This window comes from Triticum dicoccoides, chromosome 4A (assembly GCF_002162155.2).
Source record: "Triticum dicoccoides isolate Atlit2015 ecotype Zavitan chromosome 4A, WEW_v2.0, whole genome shotgun sequence".
In the NCBI taxonomy this organism is placed as follows: domain Eukaryota; kingdom Viridiplantae; phylum Streptophyta; class Magnoliopsida; order Poales; family Poaceae; genus Triticum; species Triticum dicoccoides.
This window is the reverse complement of record NC_041386.1, coordinates 452,125,188-452,144,697: the sequence shown is the minus strand read 5'-3', so window position 1 is coordinate 452,144,697 and position 19,510 is coordinate 452,125,188. Positions and strand designations below refer to the sequence as shown.

General features: G+C 47.8%; 1 protein-coding gene and 1 pseudogene across 3 annotated transcripts; one reads left to right on the top strand and one right to left on the bottom strand.

Annotated features, from left to right (window-relative positions):
- Positions 1 to 7,039: 7,039 nt before the first annotated feature.
- Positions 7,040 to 18,641, top strand: LOC119286126 (probable proline transporter 2). Of its 3 annotated transcripts, none has more exons than XM_037565473.1 (4): positions 7,040 to 7,336; positions 16,766 to 17,085; positions 17,164 to 17,694; positions 17,810 to 18,641. In XM_037565473.1, the coding sequence occupies exons 1-4, from the start codon at positions 7,216 to 7,218 to the stop codon at positions 18,188 to 18,190; spliced, it is 1,353 nt and encodes a 450-aa protein (XP_037421370.1). In that variant the 5' UTR covers positions 7,040 to 7,215; the 3' UTR covers positions 18,191 to 18,641. The 3 variants fall into 3 exon arrangements, with proteins under 3 accessions (XP_037421370.1, XP_037421373.1, XP_037421371.1); XM_037565476.1 differs by lacking the exon at positions 7,040 to 7,336 and adding an exon at positions 16,359 to 16,494 and having other exon boundaries at positions 17,810 to 18,576; XM_037565474.1 differs by lacking the exon at positions 7,040 to 7,336 and adding an exon at positions 16,596 to 16,626.
- LOC119288469 lies at positions 8,893 to 16,484 on the bottom strand (annotated as a pseudogene).
- Positions 18,642 to 19,510: the final 869 nt, after the last annotated feature.

Here is a 19,510-nt window from a genome sequence, read left to right as displayed (position 1 = left end):
GTTACACCACATCCTTCGGAAGGCCACTAAGCATGCAAAGCTACATCATGTTGGTGGACAAGCCATGCCTATTAGGGCCTCCCTCTACGCAGATGATGCAACGGTGTTTCTTGCCCCCATTAAGGACGACGTCAAGTTCTTTGCTGACACTTTGAAGCGCTTTGGAGAGGTTACCGGACTAATCACAAACTGCAACAAAAGCCTTGTCGCTCCGATCCGGTGTGAAAACTTGGACCTCACTGACATCCTCCAACTTTTTCCGGCCAACCGCTCTTCCTTTTCGATGAAATATCTTGGTCTCCCTCTGTCGGTCAAGAGGCTGAAGCGGATCCACTTCCAACCACTTGAGGATAAGATTGCTGCCCAACTTGCCCCTAGGATGGGAAAACATGTTGCTTCACCTGGAAGGGTTGTGTTGGTTAAATCTGTCCTTACTGCCATTGCCATTTACTACATGACGGTGTTGAATCTTCCGGTCGAAGTTTTGAACAAGATTGATGCTCTAAGGCGGGCTTACCTTTGGGCGGGGTGCGACAAGGTCACTGGAGGCAAATGCAAGATTAACTGGGATCAAGTGTGCAGATCCAAGCTCCAGGGAGGCCTTGGTATCTTAAATCTGAAAAAGTTTGCCACTGCCCTCCGTATTCGATGGTTGTGGTTTGAATGGATGGATCCGATGAAGCCTTGGGTGGGGCTGGGGAACCCATGTGACAGTGTTGACCGCGACATCTTTGCGGCTGCTACCAAAGTGGAGATTGGTGATGGCCTTCGTGCTTCTTTCTAGGAGTCTGCCTGGATTGGGGGGGCTGAGGCCCAAAGATATTGCTCTCCGCATATTCTTGCTGTCCAGAAGAAAGAACTGCTCGGTCCAAAAGGCGATACAGAATAATTTTTGGGTCTCCCAATTTAACATCAGCGCAGGCATCTCCGTTCATCATCTAACTGAGTTCGTCAATCTATGGAAAAAGCTCTCCCCCGTTCATCTCAACCCGGAGAGGATGGATACCATCTCCTGGAAGCTAACGAATGATGGTCAATACTCCGCTGCATCGGCATATGAGGTCCAGTTCCGGGGCTTAGTTGACACGGAGCTTGTGCAAACGGTCTGGAAGAATTGGGCTCCTCCAAAATGCAAGTTTTTCGCTTGGCTTGTCATCAACAACAGGGTTTGGACGGCAGACCGGCTACAGCGACGTGGATGGCCTAATTGCAACCTTTGCCCTCTTTGTAAACAAGTCCAAGAATCAGCGGCACACCTTCTCTTCCAATGTAGATACACAACTAGAGTTTGGGCTTAGATCAAGGTTTGGCTTGGCCTTCATGACGTGAACCTCGTGGAGTGGGGTCACATGAATTCAGTTAAAGACTGGTGGAGCCTCAACGCGACCAGGAAGACGCAGTCCAGAAAGCCGCTCATCTCCCTCATGCTACTCGTTTCATGGGAAATTTGGAAGGAACGGAACGCAAGGCTCTTCCGCAACTTGGCGGTGCCGGTTGGTGTTATTGTTGCTAGGATCAAAGAAGAGTGTAATCTGTGGTGTCTCGCCGGAGCGAAGCATCTGTGTAATTCAAGTTCGCGAGAGTGATGCTTTGTAATTCGGCCGTTGGCCACAAACTCTAAACCTTCTTCCTTATTCAATGAAAATGGCAAATCTTTTGCCGAGTTTCCAAAAAAAAACCCACCAAAGACAAGGCAGATCATTGATGGCACCGGCAGAAGGCGGGGAAACCCTATAGGGGTGCGTCGTAGTCTCTTTTGGGGGAGGAGAAAACGTTTGCATGTATAACTTCTCAGCTATCAAAACGAGCCTGCTAAATTGGTGATTATTTGTGTCCCTATTAAAATCCTACTAGGAGTATTTCCCAGTGATTTGGTTCTTCCCCCATCTGTTTTAACAGCATTCGACCCCATGATACAATTTTAATGGCTCCGCCACTAGTTGTCTTTGGCACAAATTTTTTTTTTTTGCCGACAAAAATGATTTGTGTCATGCATCTTTGGTCCAAGCACAAGAGACAGCAACTGAACCTAGAAACCTTCTTCGAGAGAGTAGAGTCCACTTTAATATCTTGTAGCAGTGGTTATTAGTCTACAAAAGCAGATTGGACCCTCCTTTTTTTCGAATCGGAACAAATATACAAATTAGACCCATGACGCGTGGCAACGGATGCGGGATGATTTTCAAAAAGCGAGCACAGGTACGCCTGCCTACTACTCCCACCAGAAACGAATGAAAATGGGCATAATCAATTGCAGTTGGGCTGGATCAGTCGGCCCGTTTTGTTAGCACGCTAGTCCCATCCGTCTTTCTTTCTTTCTTCTTCCTTCCGGGGGCTCCTTTTTGAATTCTTGGATGGAAAGCGCGCGCTTTAGATTCCCACTGAAGTGGATGATTAGATAGACTAGCGTGTACACAAGTCCACACACTGTACGTATAAAAAAAGTCCTTTGAGATGCACTCCAACCTTTTTTCTACGACTTTTTTGGAGACGAAATGGAATATCTCCTTCACGTACAGCCGCATGAAACGATTTCTATATCCAATTGATAATTGGTTTATATAGAATAGATGCATGTCGATAATCAGCTAGAGCATGCGCAAACAGTACGACTTTTACAGTAGTTTCCAAGAAGGGCGGGACCGAGAGGAAAAGAAGAGAGCGAGAGCTGGTCCTGAATTCGACCGGTGCTACTACTACGTCACCAGAGGACGGACAAGTAAATAGTAGTATACTGGTCCCTAGGATAGCTCATCTGATCCTCGATCACAATTCACAAGTGGCCTGCTCGCCCGCCCCACACTCCTTGGGGGTAGGGGATCCTCAGCATGCCCATTCTCCTTGGGGGAAGCCAAGACATCACAAGTACCGGGCTTGTCCAGTATACGATGAGGAAGATGGCGCACGCTGCCATAGTGGCAGGACGTTAGTGTTGTATTGTATAGCACCACGGTATTTGCACACAATTCTGAATAATAATTCACGGTAAAGACATCTTCAAAGCAGACTCACAAACCGCCCGCCCGCGATCGTTTGGAATGTACGGTCTGAACGTGTTTACCCATCCAACGCGGGCTATATCGGCCCACTGAGCGGTTGAGACATATTTTTCTCGTAAGCCCGAGATAAAAATTAGGGGGAAGGGGGCTCTGCGAAAGTCCGGACAACAGCCATCTAGCAATCGCACCTCCGGCCCACCCAAAATCACTCTCGGACCGCAAGCCTCCATCCTCCCATCTCTCCTTCCATTTCCCTCTCTTGCCCTCACTGCTGCTCCACCACCCACACCCCCTCCCCACACTCCTCATAGAGCTCGACAAGTCCGTCACCTCCAACGGTACACCCGGGCGGCACACAGCTTCTCCTTCGCCTCCGTTCCACATCTCAACTCCAACCGCCGCGCAGGTACCATCTGCTCCTAGGGTACTCACCGTGCCCGGCAATTGTTCAGTGAAATGTCCGTGGTAATCTTTTTGTCCCTTCTTTGAAGAAATGGATTCGGATTTGGAGTACATATACGAGCACTATGTTGAGTCGTCCGACGAGGAGGACTACATCGATGAGACGGCGATGATGCAGACGGTCCTTGCAGACGCGAAGCATGCAGAGGAGCATGTTCTTGATTTTAAGGGATCAATCAAGGGTCATCGAGTACTCAACCACAACAGGGCGCACAACCATTTGACGCTGATGGACAACTACTTTGCCCCGATGCCTTCTTCGCTGACAATTTTTCGTCGGCCCTTTCAGATGCGCGAAAATATCTTCGATTGTCTCTACGATGGCATCCGTCCCTTTGATGACTACTTCATTTTGAAGAAGGACTATGTGGGAAGGATTGGGTTCTTTGGTTACCATATGTGCACGGCTGCATTGAGGATACTTGCATATGGCACGGTGAATTGATTCATGGGACAAGTACCTACGAATGTCTGGGAGCAAATGCGGAGATGCCATTGTTAGGTTTACAAGTGTAGTAGTCGAGGTGTTTGGACCTCGGTACCCGAGAGAACCGACTATGGCAGACACCAGGAGGATCTGGGCAATCTTGGAAGCAAGAGGGTGGCTAGATTTGCTCGGATCTCTTGACTGCATGCATTGGAAAAATTGAAGAACTGCCCAAAAGTTTTAAAGGGCAATATCAAGGTCATGTTAAGAAGCCTACCATCATTCTCGAAGCAGTTGCATCACATGATCTCTGGAGTTGGCCCGCTTTCTTTGGCATGCCCGGGTCACATAATGACATCAATGTGCAGCAACTATCATCATTGTTTGCTAGGCTGGCCAAAATAAAAGTTCCTCCTTGCCACTATATTGCCAATGGGTATGAGTACAACATGGGCTACTATCTGGTTTGATGCTATCTATCCTCCGTGGGCTACCTTTGTCAACACCATCTCTAATCTAATTGGCCAGAAAAAGTCTTACTTTGCCTAAAAAACAAAAGGCAATTAGAAAGGATGTTGAGAGGGCATTTGGAGTTCTGCAGGTACGTTTTGTAGTTATTTGTGGACCTACTAAACAATGGGATTCAGAGACCTTGTGGGACGTGATGACCTATTGTGTGATTATGCACAACATGATCATAGAAGATGAGGGTGGGGATGCTGCCACAACTCTTGCATTTGAGAACATGGGTGATCCTATCAAAATTTCAGACCAGAATCCAGTCGCATTTGAAGAGTTGGTTCAAACGCATCAACAAATTCGGCATCAAGTAACTCACGAGCAATTGAAGGGAAATCTGTTTAAGCATCTGTGGGCGGTTAAAGAGAACAACAATATTGAAGTGTAGTATTTGAACTTTTTGAAGTTTAAACTATTGGTGCATTTGAACCTTTAAACTATTTTAGACTATATGGTTATTAAAGCGTGTGGACTTTAAAAAACTGAGGCCAGATGTATACGGATAGTTTAGGTGACAAACTTCCGCTTCCGTGTCCACCGACTAGTCCCTGGTTCGATGCGTGTCGGTTTTGTGGTGCCCTAAGACTAGCCACAATGGGTAGTAACATAGACTAGTAACATGCCCATGTTACTGGTCTATGTTACTACCTCTATAATGAGGAGTAACATATATATGTTAACATGCAACGCTTCATTTATTAGGCTCTAGACACATCTTACCTTGATATGTGTGATGTTACTCATACTACTAGTAACTAGCTATATTACTACTTTCCTCTCTTTATTTATTTATTGCTTGCCACATCATCTACTTTATCTAGATATGTGTGATGTTACTACCTATGTTACTCCCACTGTGGGTAGTCTAAAGCTAGTCATAGTGGGAGTAACTTAGGTAGTAACATAACGCGCTTCAAGATTTCTTTTGCTTATGTGGCGAGTAGTTAATGAGAGGTGATAACATAATACTGTAACATAGCGCTTCCCGAGACAAGATGAGTCTACAAGTTAATAAATGAAGTCATTCATGATACTAGTATGATGTTACTTTGCATTATAAAGGTAGTAATTTAGACTAATGTCATATGCATGGCACTAGTCTAAGAGATTTTCAACAGAAGCATAAAAGTTATGCGCGTTAAAATAGTTTTAGCGCGCCACTATAGCCTTTTAGTGCGCCAAACCCAACATTGGTTTAGCAGATGCTTAAAAGCACGCGCCGAAAGAAACACACAATGCAAGTTGTGAAGCGCGCGCAATCCAGCGTCCCAATTTTGCAGCTTCTGATGGCGGTTTTTAGCGCGTATCCAATCTTTTTTTGCGCGTGCACTATTTCACAGTTTTTGCTATAGCTGTCCGACATCCAAAAACATGAATTTTAGCGTTCGGAGCAGTTTTTGTGCGCTTGTTGAAGACTCTAAAGGTTTGAATGATTTGACACATACCGCACGGGTTCTAGCTATAGGCCTGCGCGCACTACATATACGTACAAGCACAGTGTCATCGATGGTGATAAAAAGCGTAATTATGTAGCGTGACGCGACGGGGGTGTATGGCTGGATGCGTCGACCTAATTACGCAAGAGGCACAAGGCAATTTGTGCTAGCCCAAGCCTATCGTGTAAAGGAGTAGCACACAACAAATACACATAGACATACACATTAGCATATCGGAATATATATGATAGAATGGGATGATGTTGACGAGCAGTTGAACCATGTTCACACGGAGACATTTTATCCTTTCTATTTTCTCCCAGCTCTTGGAGATAAGACGAGAGCTTCAGTTTTCCATTTTCTCCTCGGTTGGAGATAAGAAGAGCCTGATTTCCCGAAAAGAAAAGAGAAGGGTGGTCCGGCTTGAGTCGATGGCAAGTTGGTGATGGAGTTTGGTTTGTTTGTTTCCATGTTGGTTTGGCGTGCAGTTGGGTGGCGGTATGCATGCCCACGAATGGAATCAAGGCGTCGCAATTGGGGGTTGATCCGATGGGATCCCCTTTTGCATAACACGCCGCTGTGTGCACTCCAAGTGCGCATCTCTTTCCCTTCTTTCATGTGATTGTGACTAATTATGGGACAAAAAGGGGCCGTGAATTTTGCAACTCCCCTCCACCCAGCCACATGGCTGCGTACATACGTGCGTGCGTGTATACGTGTGCGCGTGGAAAACATAAAACGTGACGGAAAACAAAGCAGGGCCGGGACCGCAGATCAAAGTAACTAATTGAATGAATGATGACACGCACACGCAGAAAAATAGAGATGCTTACCCTCAATCAAAAAAGAAAAAGAAAAATAGAGATGCAAGCGGGGTGTGTCTACAGACAACAGTATACCAAATTTATAAATGTTGTGAATTTTACATGACGAAGTGAGATATCGCTACTAGTATAAATGTAGTGCTAATTTTACAGTTAATGATTGATCAGTTTTGCAGGAGGAAAACGTGATGGAAACAAAAATCCAGCCAGGATCATCCCTAGAAAAAATCAAGCGAGGATTGAAGATGGGAGTAATTAATTGGACGACGCGGCGCACATGAAATACGTAGTACATTAATGTATTAATTGTTGACCAGGAAATCAGTCCTAGTCGATGACTCCCGTCCCCTATAAGAGACCTCCTCCCCCTCCCTCCTGCTAGCTGTGACTCTATTGCAGTTCATTCATCCCGGCCATTTCTCGGCCCTCTACCAGTACTGCTGCTGCTATACATATCACCCAAACCAAACCAAACCAAACCAGACCGAACCCATCCATCGATCGCCTGCCTTCCTTCCAGCGTATACATCGATAGAGGGTCGAAGAAGATGGCCATGCCGCCGGCGGAGAAGGTGATCGTGGTGGACGCCAACCCCTCCAAGAACGGGCACGGGGACAAGTTTGATGACCTGCCTGTCGCCGATGAAACCTCACACCAGATTGGCGTTGGTACGCTCCCTCTCTCTCCTTCCCAATTCCTTTTCTTAGACACAAAACAGGAAGCTCTTGTTCTTGTTCTTGTTCTTGTTCTTGTTCTTGTTCATCTTCTTGTTTTTGTCTTCTTTGATCGATCATTCTTATGTTCCAACCGCACAAGTCCCTCATTAACTATATACAACAATCTATCAATCTATCCATCCGTCCATCCATCTATCTGTGTATGACGAGCGCTCCCTCCTTGACTATACTCCGTTGTTTGTTCTTGCGGCCATTTCAGACTTTAATTCGAGGGAAGCTAGTGTCCATCCATCCATGCATCCTTTGACCATCCGTTGTAGCTAGAGGAAGGGATAGTGACAATATATACACATACAGTATATGTGATGCCAGCATCAGCTGTGTCCTTGTCGTGTACCACCACACCAGTGCAGTGCGCTGCCATAGTCAAATTATTAACACACATGGGTTCAGTTTATGCCTTTTTTTTAACTGTAGTAACTCAAAAGGTTCCAGACATGTTGTTTGGGTTCCACCAAGTTATACTACAAAATTTTCCTCCGTTTGCTTGCACGTGCGAATTTGTTGGCTGTTGGGTGGTAGTAGTAGTACCATGCATGGGAGATGCACAAGGGATCTGATGTGGTGTTTGGTTCTGTAGTCCTAGGACTTTTTCTAGTCCCAACTAAAAAGTCCTTAGTCTTTAAAAAGTCCCTTCTTGTTTGTTTTCAGATACTAAAAAGTCTCTAGTCCCTTTCTAAAGGTTATTAAATGACTATGTTGCCCCTAGTATATAGAAAAATAACAATCAAACAACACCATGGGGTGGCGGGCCAATGGGTACATGAGGGGCATTGTTGGAGAAGTCCCCAAAAGTCCTAAAAAGACTCTCCTTGAGAGTCTTCTTTATTTAGTCCCACATGCCTAGTTTAGTCTCTAAAAAGTCCCTCCCGTTTGGTAAAAAAGTCTCTAAGAGGGACTTTTTTTTAGTCCCTACACAAAAAAGTCCCTGAAAACAAACACCCCCTGAATATTTTCGGCCTTTTGGAATGAGGTAATAGCACCCCAGGTACCCTAACTTGCACAACATGTGATGATCTAGTCCCAAACTTATAAAACTTGACCAAGCCATACCCCAACTTGCATCTCATGTGATGTTTTAGTCCCAGGCCAATCATAGCTCGCCAATTGGCTGGGCCGGTCAGCGCGCACATTTTTTCACAAAACCCCCTGCCAGTATTGTTATAGGATGATTGCCCCTTTGTGAAAAGTGTGTATGGTTTGTCCCACTTGCGGTTACTGCATCCATGTTCGATCTTGCAATATAAACAATTCTACGTAGTTGAGTAGAAGATGACCGAAGTCCTAACAATATAAACCATATAATCGCATGCCAACGATACCATTTCATGTTTTTGCAAGCAGCCGAGCGCATATTGATCGCACCAATTCATTCAACGATTCGGTTCTTCAAGTATAACCTATTTTACTCTGAACATTGCAAATGCGACTGGCTATGCAAAACCAAAGAATAAACAAACGCTTTAACCACAAACAAAACAGAGTGATTTACAGAGCTTTAATAACATATTCAAGCAGAGTTGCTAGTCAACGCCTCTTGGACAACAAAGGAATGCAAAAGGTGCAAGTTCTATACAGCGCAAAAGTATATAAAAAAAAGCCAAACTGAAGCAATTATCTGGATGGGCAGCACGTTTGTCTCCACAGCTAGGCTCCTCTTATTTTTTATTAGTTGTCACACTTCCAGTGCGACGTCGGGACGCAGGTAAGTAGTGGCACCAGCTGCAATGGTCGTTGCCGTTCATGTTGAGTAAATAGGCAATTTCTCGATTAAATTAATCCATGAGTAAACCGCTAGCATGGCATTGACTAAGTTGATGACGTACTGACTCTGATCTAAACATGCACGTACTAAGCAAACAGTAGACAAATCTACACATACTGCTAGTACTGCTAATATGAAAATAATCAGGAGCGGGATAAACGAGTTATACCCTCCAGTAGGCCACGCAGAGGCCGCGGCTTTGGTGGCAGCAGCGGCGTCCTCGGCGACCTTCTTGTCGGCTTCAGCTTTCTCGGCGGCGGCACGGTCGGCGTCGGTGGACATGGTGATGATGAAGGCGACGCGGACGTAGAGGAAGTAGACGATCGGAAGCGAGCAGTCGCGTAATCGCTGCCCAAAAACCTATTCGCCCCTTACCCCGTACAGGAACCAGAAGGGCGTGGTTTCGGAGACCTGCTCTCCCGTCGACCGTGTACGTGGCGGACGGGATGGAGTCACCGGCGGCAGCAGCAGCAAAGGAACGATGGTGGGCGTGCGCGTGAGCAGATGTGATCTGTTCGTGGCGGCTAGGGTTAGGAGACACCGCATACTTATAGGCGCAGCCGCGTGGAGAGACGTGGGCTCGACCCACGTCCGAGTCCGTGACAGCCCACGATCCGACGTCTCAGATCGTGGCCCAGCTGTCAGAAAACTCTCCGTTAGTGACTGGCAAAAATAAGCGCGTAGGTGTGAGCTCGGCTCGGCTCAATCCCGCAACCCGCGGCGCGTCGTGACGAGGCGGGCGGCGGAGGAGGAGTGCGCGAGGGCCTCTTCTCTTCTCAAGCTCCAATAGCATGTAGAAGAGAAACCCTTATAAACCACTCCAACTCTCCTTCCACTTTCGGGGTGGGACTAAACTTCCCACCACACCTAGTGCCATATAACCCACATGGGCCCTTAGAGATTTTTCAGAAATTGCAATATGGGCCTAGAGCCCATCTCAGATTTCAGCAATCCCCCACCAGATCTCGAGGGCCCATTGTGTCCTCTGTTCCAATTGCTGTTTCGATATACCAGTGTTTCAGTAAAGACCTGTTAAGGTTGAACTTCACCTAGAACAAGTGGATACACTCCTTCACAACTGAACAATGGACTATGCCTTGAATTGTCAGTTTGGCGTAAAGAAGTTTCACTACATGTCTTACTAGTACTAGGCTGCCGAAGGCTGACCCCTCGGGTGGAGCATATAAGTCACACTCCTGGCCTATTCATGAGCTTACTAGAGATCACCCCAATCTCATAGACTGTGACCAGCAGTCGGGCTCATATAGGTGTGTTCCTCCAAAGATCGCTCTGTAGGATAGCATCTTGCTTTTATAAGCTTTGGAACACATTGAGACCGTAGTCATCCTACCATACAGTATCGAGAGTATTGCATCTCCAACGGAGTGGGTTAGTATAGTTACTCTCCTCAGTTCACCACTGGCTTGTTTTCCCAGGTCCTAGTTCACGGGATCTCCGATCATATAGGTTGGGTTACCACCATGGCAACTCATGTGGGTCTCATACCCATCTCCCTCGATGCATTATCTATCACAACACGTGATAGCCCTTTTGTAAAGGGATCTGCTAGATTCTTAGCCGTATGGACATAGTCCAACGCTATCACTCCGGAGTTTCTTAATTTTCTGACAGCTTTTAATCTCATTCTTATGTGTTTGGTGGACTTCATGTTGTCCTTTGAACTCTTCACCTTGGTGATGACAGTCTGATTGTCACAGTTCATAAGGATAGCCGGAACCGGTTTATCAACCAATGGCAAGTCCATCAAAAGATCTCGAAGCCATCTCGCTTCAACACCAGATGTGTCTAATGCCGTTAATTCTGCTTCCATTGTCGATCTCGTTAAGATCGTTTGCTTGCAAGACTTCCAGGAAACAGCGCCACCTCCAAGAGTAAACATATACCCAGTTGTGGCCTTCATCTCATCAGCATCAGAGATCCAATTCGCATCACTATACCCTTCAAGTACCGACGGGTATCCGGTATAGTGAAGTCCATAGTTCATAGTACCTTTCAGATAGCGCATAACTCTCTCAACGGCATGCCAATGTACATCACCCGGTTTGGAAACAAACCGGCTCAGTTTGCTCACAGCAAACGCGATGTCAGGCCTCGTTGCGCTCGCTAGGTACATCAGTGAACCAATGATTTGAGAGTATCTCAATTGATCTTTAGCCATGCCTTTGGACTTTCGAATCAATACGCTAGGATCATATGGTGTTTGAGATGGTGTGCAGTCCGAATATCCAAAACGACTCAACACCTTCTCAACGTAATGGGATTGCAGAAGTGTGATCCCACCCTCATTATCTCTCAGTAGCTTGATGTTCAAGATAACATCAGCCACACCAAGGTCTTTCATCTCAAAGTTCTGAGATAGAAACGATTTGACCTCCTCAATGACTTTGAGGTTTGTTCCGAATATCAGTATGTCATCAACATACAAGCACAGTATAACTCCTTCGCCCCCACCATGGCGATAGTATACACATTTGTCAGCCTCATTAACAACGAAACCAACAAATGTCAGAGTTGTATTAAACTTATCATGCCATTGCTTAGGTGCTTGTTTCAGGCCATATAAAGATTTTATCAACCTACACACCTTTCTTTCCTGACCATCTATCACAAAGCCATCAGGCTGTTGCATGTAGATTTCCTCCTTTAGCTCTCCATTTAGAAAAGCCGTCTTAACATCCATCTGATGGACGAGAAGACCATGTGAGGCCGCCAACGAGAGTAATACTCGAATGGTGGTCAGTCTAGCCACAGGTGAATAAGTATCAAAGAAATCTTCCTCTTCTTGCTGGTCATAGCCCTTGGCCACAAGCCTAGCCTTGTACTTTTCAATCGTACCATCGGGCCTAAGCTTCTTTTTGAACACCCACTTACATCCCAGTGGTTTGCAACCATAGGGACAGTCAGTGATCTCCCATGTCCCGTTAGCCATGATGGAATCCATCTCGCTACGGACCACATCCTTCCAGTAGTCAGCTTCTGGAGAGGCATACGCTTCTGAAATAGAAGTGGGAGTATCATCCACGAGGTACACGAAGAAATCATCACCAAAGGTCTTTGCAGTCCTTTGTCTCTTGCCCCTACCAAGGGTTTCCTCGTCATCCTCCTCGGGATTTTCATCATGTGTTTGTTCATAATATTCCATAGGGATGGCAGGTTCAGGAGTCTCCTCAGATTCCTGTCTAGAAGTGCTTTGCATATCTCTCATAGGAAAAATATCCTCAAAGAATGTAGCATCCTTAGACTCCATAATTGTACCGATCTTCTGGTCAGGTACCTCAGATTTCACTACTAGAAATCTATAGCCAACGCTGTTCTTAGCGTAGCCCAAATTAATGCAGTCCACGGTCTTATGTCCAAGCTTACGTTTTTTGGGGATCGGCACGTTGACTTTCGCCAAACAGCCCCAAGTGCGCAAGTACGAGAGTGTCGTCCTTCTCTTTGCCCATTTCTCATAGGGAGTGATCTCACTATCCTTTGTCGGAACTTTATTCAGGACATGACATGCCGTCAATATAGCCTCCCCCCACCATGCCTTGGATAAACCCAATGTATCTAACATGGCGTTAACCAAATCAGTTAGAGTACGGTTTTTCCGCTCGGCAACCCCGTTTGACTGGGGTGAATAGGGAGGCGTCCTCTCATGAATAATGCCGTGTTACGCACAGAAGGAATCAAACTCACTCGAGAAGTACTCTCCACCACGATCTGACCAGACTCGTTTAATTTTCTTTTCAAGTTGATTTTCAACTTCTGCCTTATAGATTTTAAAGTAGTGTAGAGCCTCATCTTTAGTATTTAACAGATACACATAGCAATATCTAGTGGAATCATCTATCAATGTCATGAAGTATCTCTTTCCACCTTTAGTCAACACACCATTCATCTCACAAAGATCAGAATGTATGAGTTCTAATGGTGCCAGGTGTCTCTCCTCCGCGGCCTTATGAGGCTTGCGAGGTTGCTTAGCTTGCACACATGAAAGGCACTTAGAACCTTTGGCTAAAGTGAAACTCGGGATTAAATCTAACTTGGCTAGCCGCGTCATAACACCAAAACTAATGTGACAAAGACGTGAATGCCAAACTTCAGATTCATTAACATTCGAATGAATATGGTTCACGACTTTATTACAAAAATCTGCGAGGAAAAGGCGGAACATCCCTCCGCTCTCATAACCTTTTCCAACAAAGAGTCCATATTTTGTAACAACTAATTTATTAGACTCGAAAACCAACTTAAACCCTTCTCTACATAGAAGGGAGCCACTAACGAGGTTCTTCTTGATGGCGGGGACATGCTGCACGTTCTTCAGCTGCACGATCCTTCCCGAAGTAAACTTCAGATCGACCGTGCCAACACCATGAACAGAAGCACTCGCGCCATTCCCCATCAATACGGACCCGTGACCTGTGACCTGGTAAGAAGTGAACAATGAAATGTCAGCACACACATGAACACCTGCACCTGTGTCCACCCACCAATCGTTGGGTTGAAACACTGAAAAAACAGTAAATAAATTACCGTACCCAGATGCACCATTCTCATTGTTGCCCACAATCATGTTGACAGACTTGGAGTCCTGTCCTGACTTCTTGTACTTGTTTGGGCACTTGTTGGCCCAATGTTCAACCGAACCACAAGTAAAGCAGTCCTCGTCCTTCTTGTTCTTCTTGAAGGTCTTCTTACCCTTCTTCTTAAAGTCGGTATTGTGTTGGACACCGTTCTTTCCCTTGGGCTTGTGGGAGTTGAAGTTCTTCTGGTTCACCATGTTGGCAACAGAAGTCCCTTCGGCCCCTTTTCCGTGCGAGTCTTTTGCCCTCGAATTCTGCTCAACACTCAGATGGCCAATGACATCCTCCACAGAGAATTCACGCCTCTGATGTTTCAGAGTGGTGGCAAAGTTCCTCCAGGAATTAGGGAGCTTAGCGATTATGCAGCCCGCGACAAACTTGCCCGGTAACTCGCACTTGAGAAGCTCAAGTTCCTTAACAATGCATATTATCTCATGAGCCTGCTCCAATACAGGACGGTTTTCAACCATCTTGTAATCGTGGAACTGCTCTATAATATACATCTCGCTCCCTGCATCGGCGGCCCCGAATTTAGATTCGAGCGCCTCCCACAAGTCCTTGGCGACATGCACATGTAAATATGCGTCGACCAGTTTATCTCCGATCACGCTAAGAACTGCTCCGAGAAACACAACGGTAGCCTCCTTGAACGCCTTCTCCTGTTCAGGAGCAATCGTTCCCGTGGAGACACCGGTGACCCAGAACACGTTCATAGCCGTGAGCCATAACGTGGTCTTAGTCTGCCAACGCTTGAAGTATGTACCGGTAAACTTATCCGGTTTCAGTGCAGCGGCAAAGCCACTTGCCGAGAAATTCCTACACATAATAGGTTTTTGGATTGTTGAGTAAATAGGTAATTTCTCGATTAAATTAATCCATGAGTAAACCGCTAGCATGGCATTGACTAAGTTGATGACGTACTGACTCTGATCTAAACATGCACGTACTAAGCAAACAGTAGACAAATCTACACATACTGCTAGTACTGCTAATATGAAAATAATCAGGAGCGGGATAAACGAGTTATACCCTCCAGTAGGCCACGCAGAGGCCGCGGCTTTGGTGGCAGCAGCGGCGTCCTCGGCGACCTTCTTGTCGGCTTCAGCTTTCTCGGCGGCGGCACGGTCGGCGTCGGTGAACATGGTGATGATGAAGGCGACGCGGACGTAGAGGAAGTAGACGATCGGAAGCGAGCAGTCGCGTAATCGCTGCCCAAAAACCTATTCGCCCCTTACCCCGTACAGGAACCAGAAGGGCGTGGTTTCGGAGACCTGCTCTCCCGTCGACCGTGTACGTGGCGGACGGGATGGAGTCACCGGCGGCAGCAGCAACAAAGGAACGATGGTGGGCATGCGCGTGAGCAGATGTGATCTGTTCGTGGCGGCTAGGGTTAGGAGACACCGCATACTTATAGGCGCAGCCGCGTGGAGAGACGTGGGCTCGACCCACGTCCGAGTCCGTGACAGCCCACGATCCGACGTCTCAGATCGTGGCCCAGCTGTCAGAAAACTCTCCGTTAGTGACTGGCAAAAATAAGCGCGTAGGTGTGAGCTCGGCTCGGCTCAATCCCGCAACCCGCGGCGCGGCGCGGCGCGTCGGGGCGAGGCGGGCGGCGGAGGAGGAGTGCGCGAGGGCCTCTTCTCTTCTCAAGCTCCAATAGCATGTAGAAGAGAAACTCTTATAAACCACTCCAACTCTCCTTCCACTTCCAGGGTGGGACTAAACTTCCCACCACACCTAGTGTCATATAACCCACATGGGCACTTAGAGATTTTTCTGAAATTGCAATATGGGCCTAGAGCCCATCTCAGATTTCAGCAATTCACCCCGCGGAACACCATCAGCAACCCTACGGCAAGCCTGCGTACAAACATGCATGGCTTCAGATTAATTACCACACAGGATGCATTCATTTTGTAGAATCTGAATGAAGAGTTTGTATCTTGCAACGACGCTTACCCTGCAATGGCTAGGAGGAGGGCGACGACCAGGAGGACGATCTGGCAAGCCGTGTACTTGGACTTGGTCTTGCCGCCGAAGGGCTGCTCCAGCCATCCGAACCGGGGCTGGATCAGCAGCACGAAGCCGAGGAGGAAGCCGGTGAGGAACCCGCCGATGTGCGCGAAGTTGTCGACGTGGGGCAGTATCCCCAGCGCCAGGTTGATGGCGGCGATGATTATCAGGTTCGCCATGGCCGCCAGCTGCAGACGGTGTTTACATTCGAATGTCAGAAGGTGTTCGACATGGACCGAAGCAAATACAGTAGTAGGAGAGACGAGGGCGGATGCGCGCGTACCCTGTTGGTGTAGATGGTCCAGTTGGTGATGAGCTCCGACAGCATGGCCCCGAGGAGGCCGAAGAGCGCGCAGGAGGCGCCGACGGAGACGCCATTCCTGATGAAGAGCACCGAGAGCACGCTCCCGCCCAGCCCCGAGAAGAGGTAGACCAGGCCGACCTTCCCTGCACGACGCGACGAGGGCGGCGAAGCCCGGTCAAAACAAGACAAAACAAAGCAACACAGCGTGCGCACGCTGTAAGCAAGACCTCGTCGCCGTTCTAGACGGAGTCGTCGGTCGGGTCGGATGCTTACAGAATCCGAACTGCTGCTCCAGGCGGACGCCGACGAAGATGAGGCTGATCATGTTGGCGCCGAGGTGGATGAGGCCGGCGTGCAGCCAGGTGCTCGTCTCCAGCCGCCACCCCTGGCCCCGTGGACCACAGAGTTAATTCAGGTGAGGGGTGAGTGCGGGTTGATTCACGGAAATGCAGGGGGTTTTGTGAAAAAATACGCGCGCTGACCGGTCCAGCCAATTGGCGAGCTGTGATTGGCCTGGAACTAAAACATCACATGAGATGCAAGTTAGGTATGGCTCGGTCAAGTTTTACAAGTTTGGAACTAGATCATCACATCCTGTGCAAGTTAAGGTACCTGAGGTGCTATTACCTCTTTTGGAATCCGTCAAGTAGTAATATGTGTGTGTACTTTGGATGGAATTTTGTCAGATCCATGGTACCAGGTGGCGTTCGTGCTGACCACCGGGGTGAACAGCGCCTACGTGCTGGGCTACTCGGGCTCGCTGATGGTCCCGCTGGGCTGGGTGGGCGGCTCCGTGGGCCTCCTCCTGGCCGCCGCCGTGTCCATGTACGCCAACTCGCTGCTGGGCCGCCTCCACCTCCTGGGCGGCAAGCGTCACATCAGGTACAGGGACCTCGCCGGCCACATCTACGGGCCCAAGATGTACAAGATCACCTGGGCGATGCAGTACGTCAACCTCTTCATGATCAACACAGGCTTCATCATAATAGCAGGGCAAGCACTCAAGGTACGACCGACTCACCCTACTTGTGAATTTGGTGTTTCTCTGACTGACTGACTGTATATCTAAAAAATGGACGTGCAGGCACTGTATTTGCTGATCAGTACCGACGGGGCTATGAAGCTGCCCTACTGCATCGCGGTGTCCGGGTTCGTGTGCGCGCTCTTCGCGTTCGGGATCCCGTACCTGTCGGCCCTGAGGATCTGGCTGGGCTTCTCCACCATCTTCAGCCTCACCTACATCTTTGCAGCCTGCGTGCTGTCGCTCAAGGACGGCTTCCGCTCGCCGCCTCGGGACTACAGCATCCAAGGAGAACCGTCGAGCAGGGTGTTCACCACCATCGGCGCGGCGGCGAGCCTGGTGTTCGCCTACAACACCGGCATGCTGCCGGAGATCCAGGCCACCGTGCAGGCGCCCGTGGTGAAGAACATTGAGAAGGCGCTGTGGTTCCAGTTCACCGCCGGCTCCGTGCCCCTTTACGCCATTATAGTCATCGGCTACTGGGCCTACGGCAACCAGACCACCACCTACCTGCTCAACAACGTCACTGGGCCCGTGTGGATCAAGGCCGTTGCCAACCTCGCTGCCTTCCTCCAGACAGTCATAGCACTACACGTAAGTCTTCTTCTACTTTTTTTTGTTTTTGTTTCTCAGGATGCAATTTCAGTCAATCCGTTCACTGCGAAGTAAGTATATATGAACTGAAAAAGAGAGATGCACATATATGCAGATCTTCGCGTCGCCCATGTACGAGTACCTGGACACCCGGTTCGGGAGCAAGGTGGGAGGCCCGTTCGCGATGCACAACGTGATCTTCAGGGTCGGGGTGAGGGGAGGGTACCTGGCCGTCAACACGCTCATGGCGGCGGCGCTGCCCTTCCTTGGGGACTTCATGAGCCTCACGGGGGCGCTCAGCACGTTCCCGCTCACCTTCGTGCTCGCCAACCACATGTACCTCGTCGCCAACAGGCAGCGTCTCTCCTCGCTGCAGAAGTCATGGCACTGGCTCAACATCGTCTTCTTCACCGTCCTCTCCATCACCGCCGCCGTCGCCGCGCTCAGGCTCATCGCCCGCGACTCCAAAACGTACCATATCTTCGCCGATGTCTGAGTCTCTTTCTTTCACTCTCCAGCAAGCTGCTTCTCTGAGGAGTGAGGATAGTTTCCCTTCATAGACGCAACTAGCCGCATGATGTAGCATGCCTTACCTTCATTTAGCGCTTCCATTGACTATTGTGCGCGTGCGTGTGTGTGTGTGTGTGTTAGCGACAACAATAGCTAGCCAACTACTACTAGTACACAGCAGTGTTGTCGCATAGTACTGAGCTGTTGCTGAAAATGGCCTAGCGTAGTTTTGGCTTGACGTACGCCTTTGAACAACCAAAGTCGTGAGCAAAAACAGATTAGGAATTTGGAATAAGTTCTGTGTATGTGTGCTTGAGAAATCACCATGGAAACGAATATTCGGTGACGCATTTAAGGTCCACATTTGCTTTACAGAAAGCAGGGGAGGGCCTGTGGTCTCATAATGTATGGTCTACAAGAATGGGCTTTTGCATTGAGTCAACGGTCCAGCCCATATGTATGATCAGCATTAGCCCATGGATGTTTTAGAATCAATAGCTTTAAGAAAATGAGTTGGGATCTTTATCTTTTTGAGTTGGACTAAAGCAGGGTAAAGAACCCACATATTCTTCAGCTTTTTAAGTAAATGTAGAGTCTTTTAGAGCGTCTACAGTCGGGCTTGGCAAATCCTACTCATAAGCGTCTATGGATGTGCTCGGGCGCGACAGCAGACAACGTCAAATGGCCCCTTAAATGTCCCGCCGGACTGCCACACTCCTCAGATAAAAACTCTCAAATCATGCGTGACCATCATGCACATGAATATCACAGTAAATAGTATTTGTTCGTGGTGAAAATACACAAATAAAATGTATTTAAACTGCACAATTCAAACATTAAACTCATTGGTTTCATTGTGGGTCCATATATACTCTACAACATCGTTGAGTAGTTGCATGTGCACCTGTTGATTTCGAAGATTCAGATTCATCTCAGAAAATTCAGAATATGATGTACATCTTGTTCGGGATGTGGACTTGTTCTACAGACTTCTCAAAATCATAGGTTCAGTTTGCCCCTTCACACTCGTCCTCGACAATTATATTGTACACAGTGACACAACATGTCATCAACTGTCACAAAGTCTCAGGTTTTCACATCACTGCAGCTTCACGAACAATACCCTAACGAGTTGTTACTGAATGGCCTAAGTTTTGGCTTGACCTACGCCTTTGAACAAGCAAAGTCGTAAGCAAAAACAGATACGGAATTTGGAATAAGTTCTATGTGCTTGAGAAATCACCATGGAAACGAATATTCGATGACGCAAGCTACACATTTAAGGTCTACATTTGCTTTACAGAAA

Bases quoted from the DNA above. Each gene is read 5' to 3' on its own strand.
- LOC119286126 (XM_037565473.1), top strand. From the start codon at position 7,216: ATGGCCATGCCGCCGGCGGAGAAGGTGATCGTGGTGGACGCCAACCCC. The intron at 17,086-17,163 runs GTACGACCGACT...ATGGACGTGCAG, and splicing joins TAGCAGGGCAAGCACTCAAG to GCACTGTATTTGCTGATCAG. The intron at 17,695-17,809 runs GTAAGTCTTCTT...ACATATATGCAG, and splicing joins AGACAGTCATAGCACTACAC to ATCTTCGCGTCGCCCATGTA.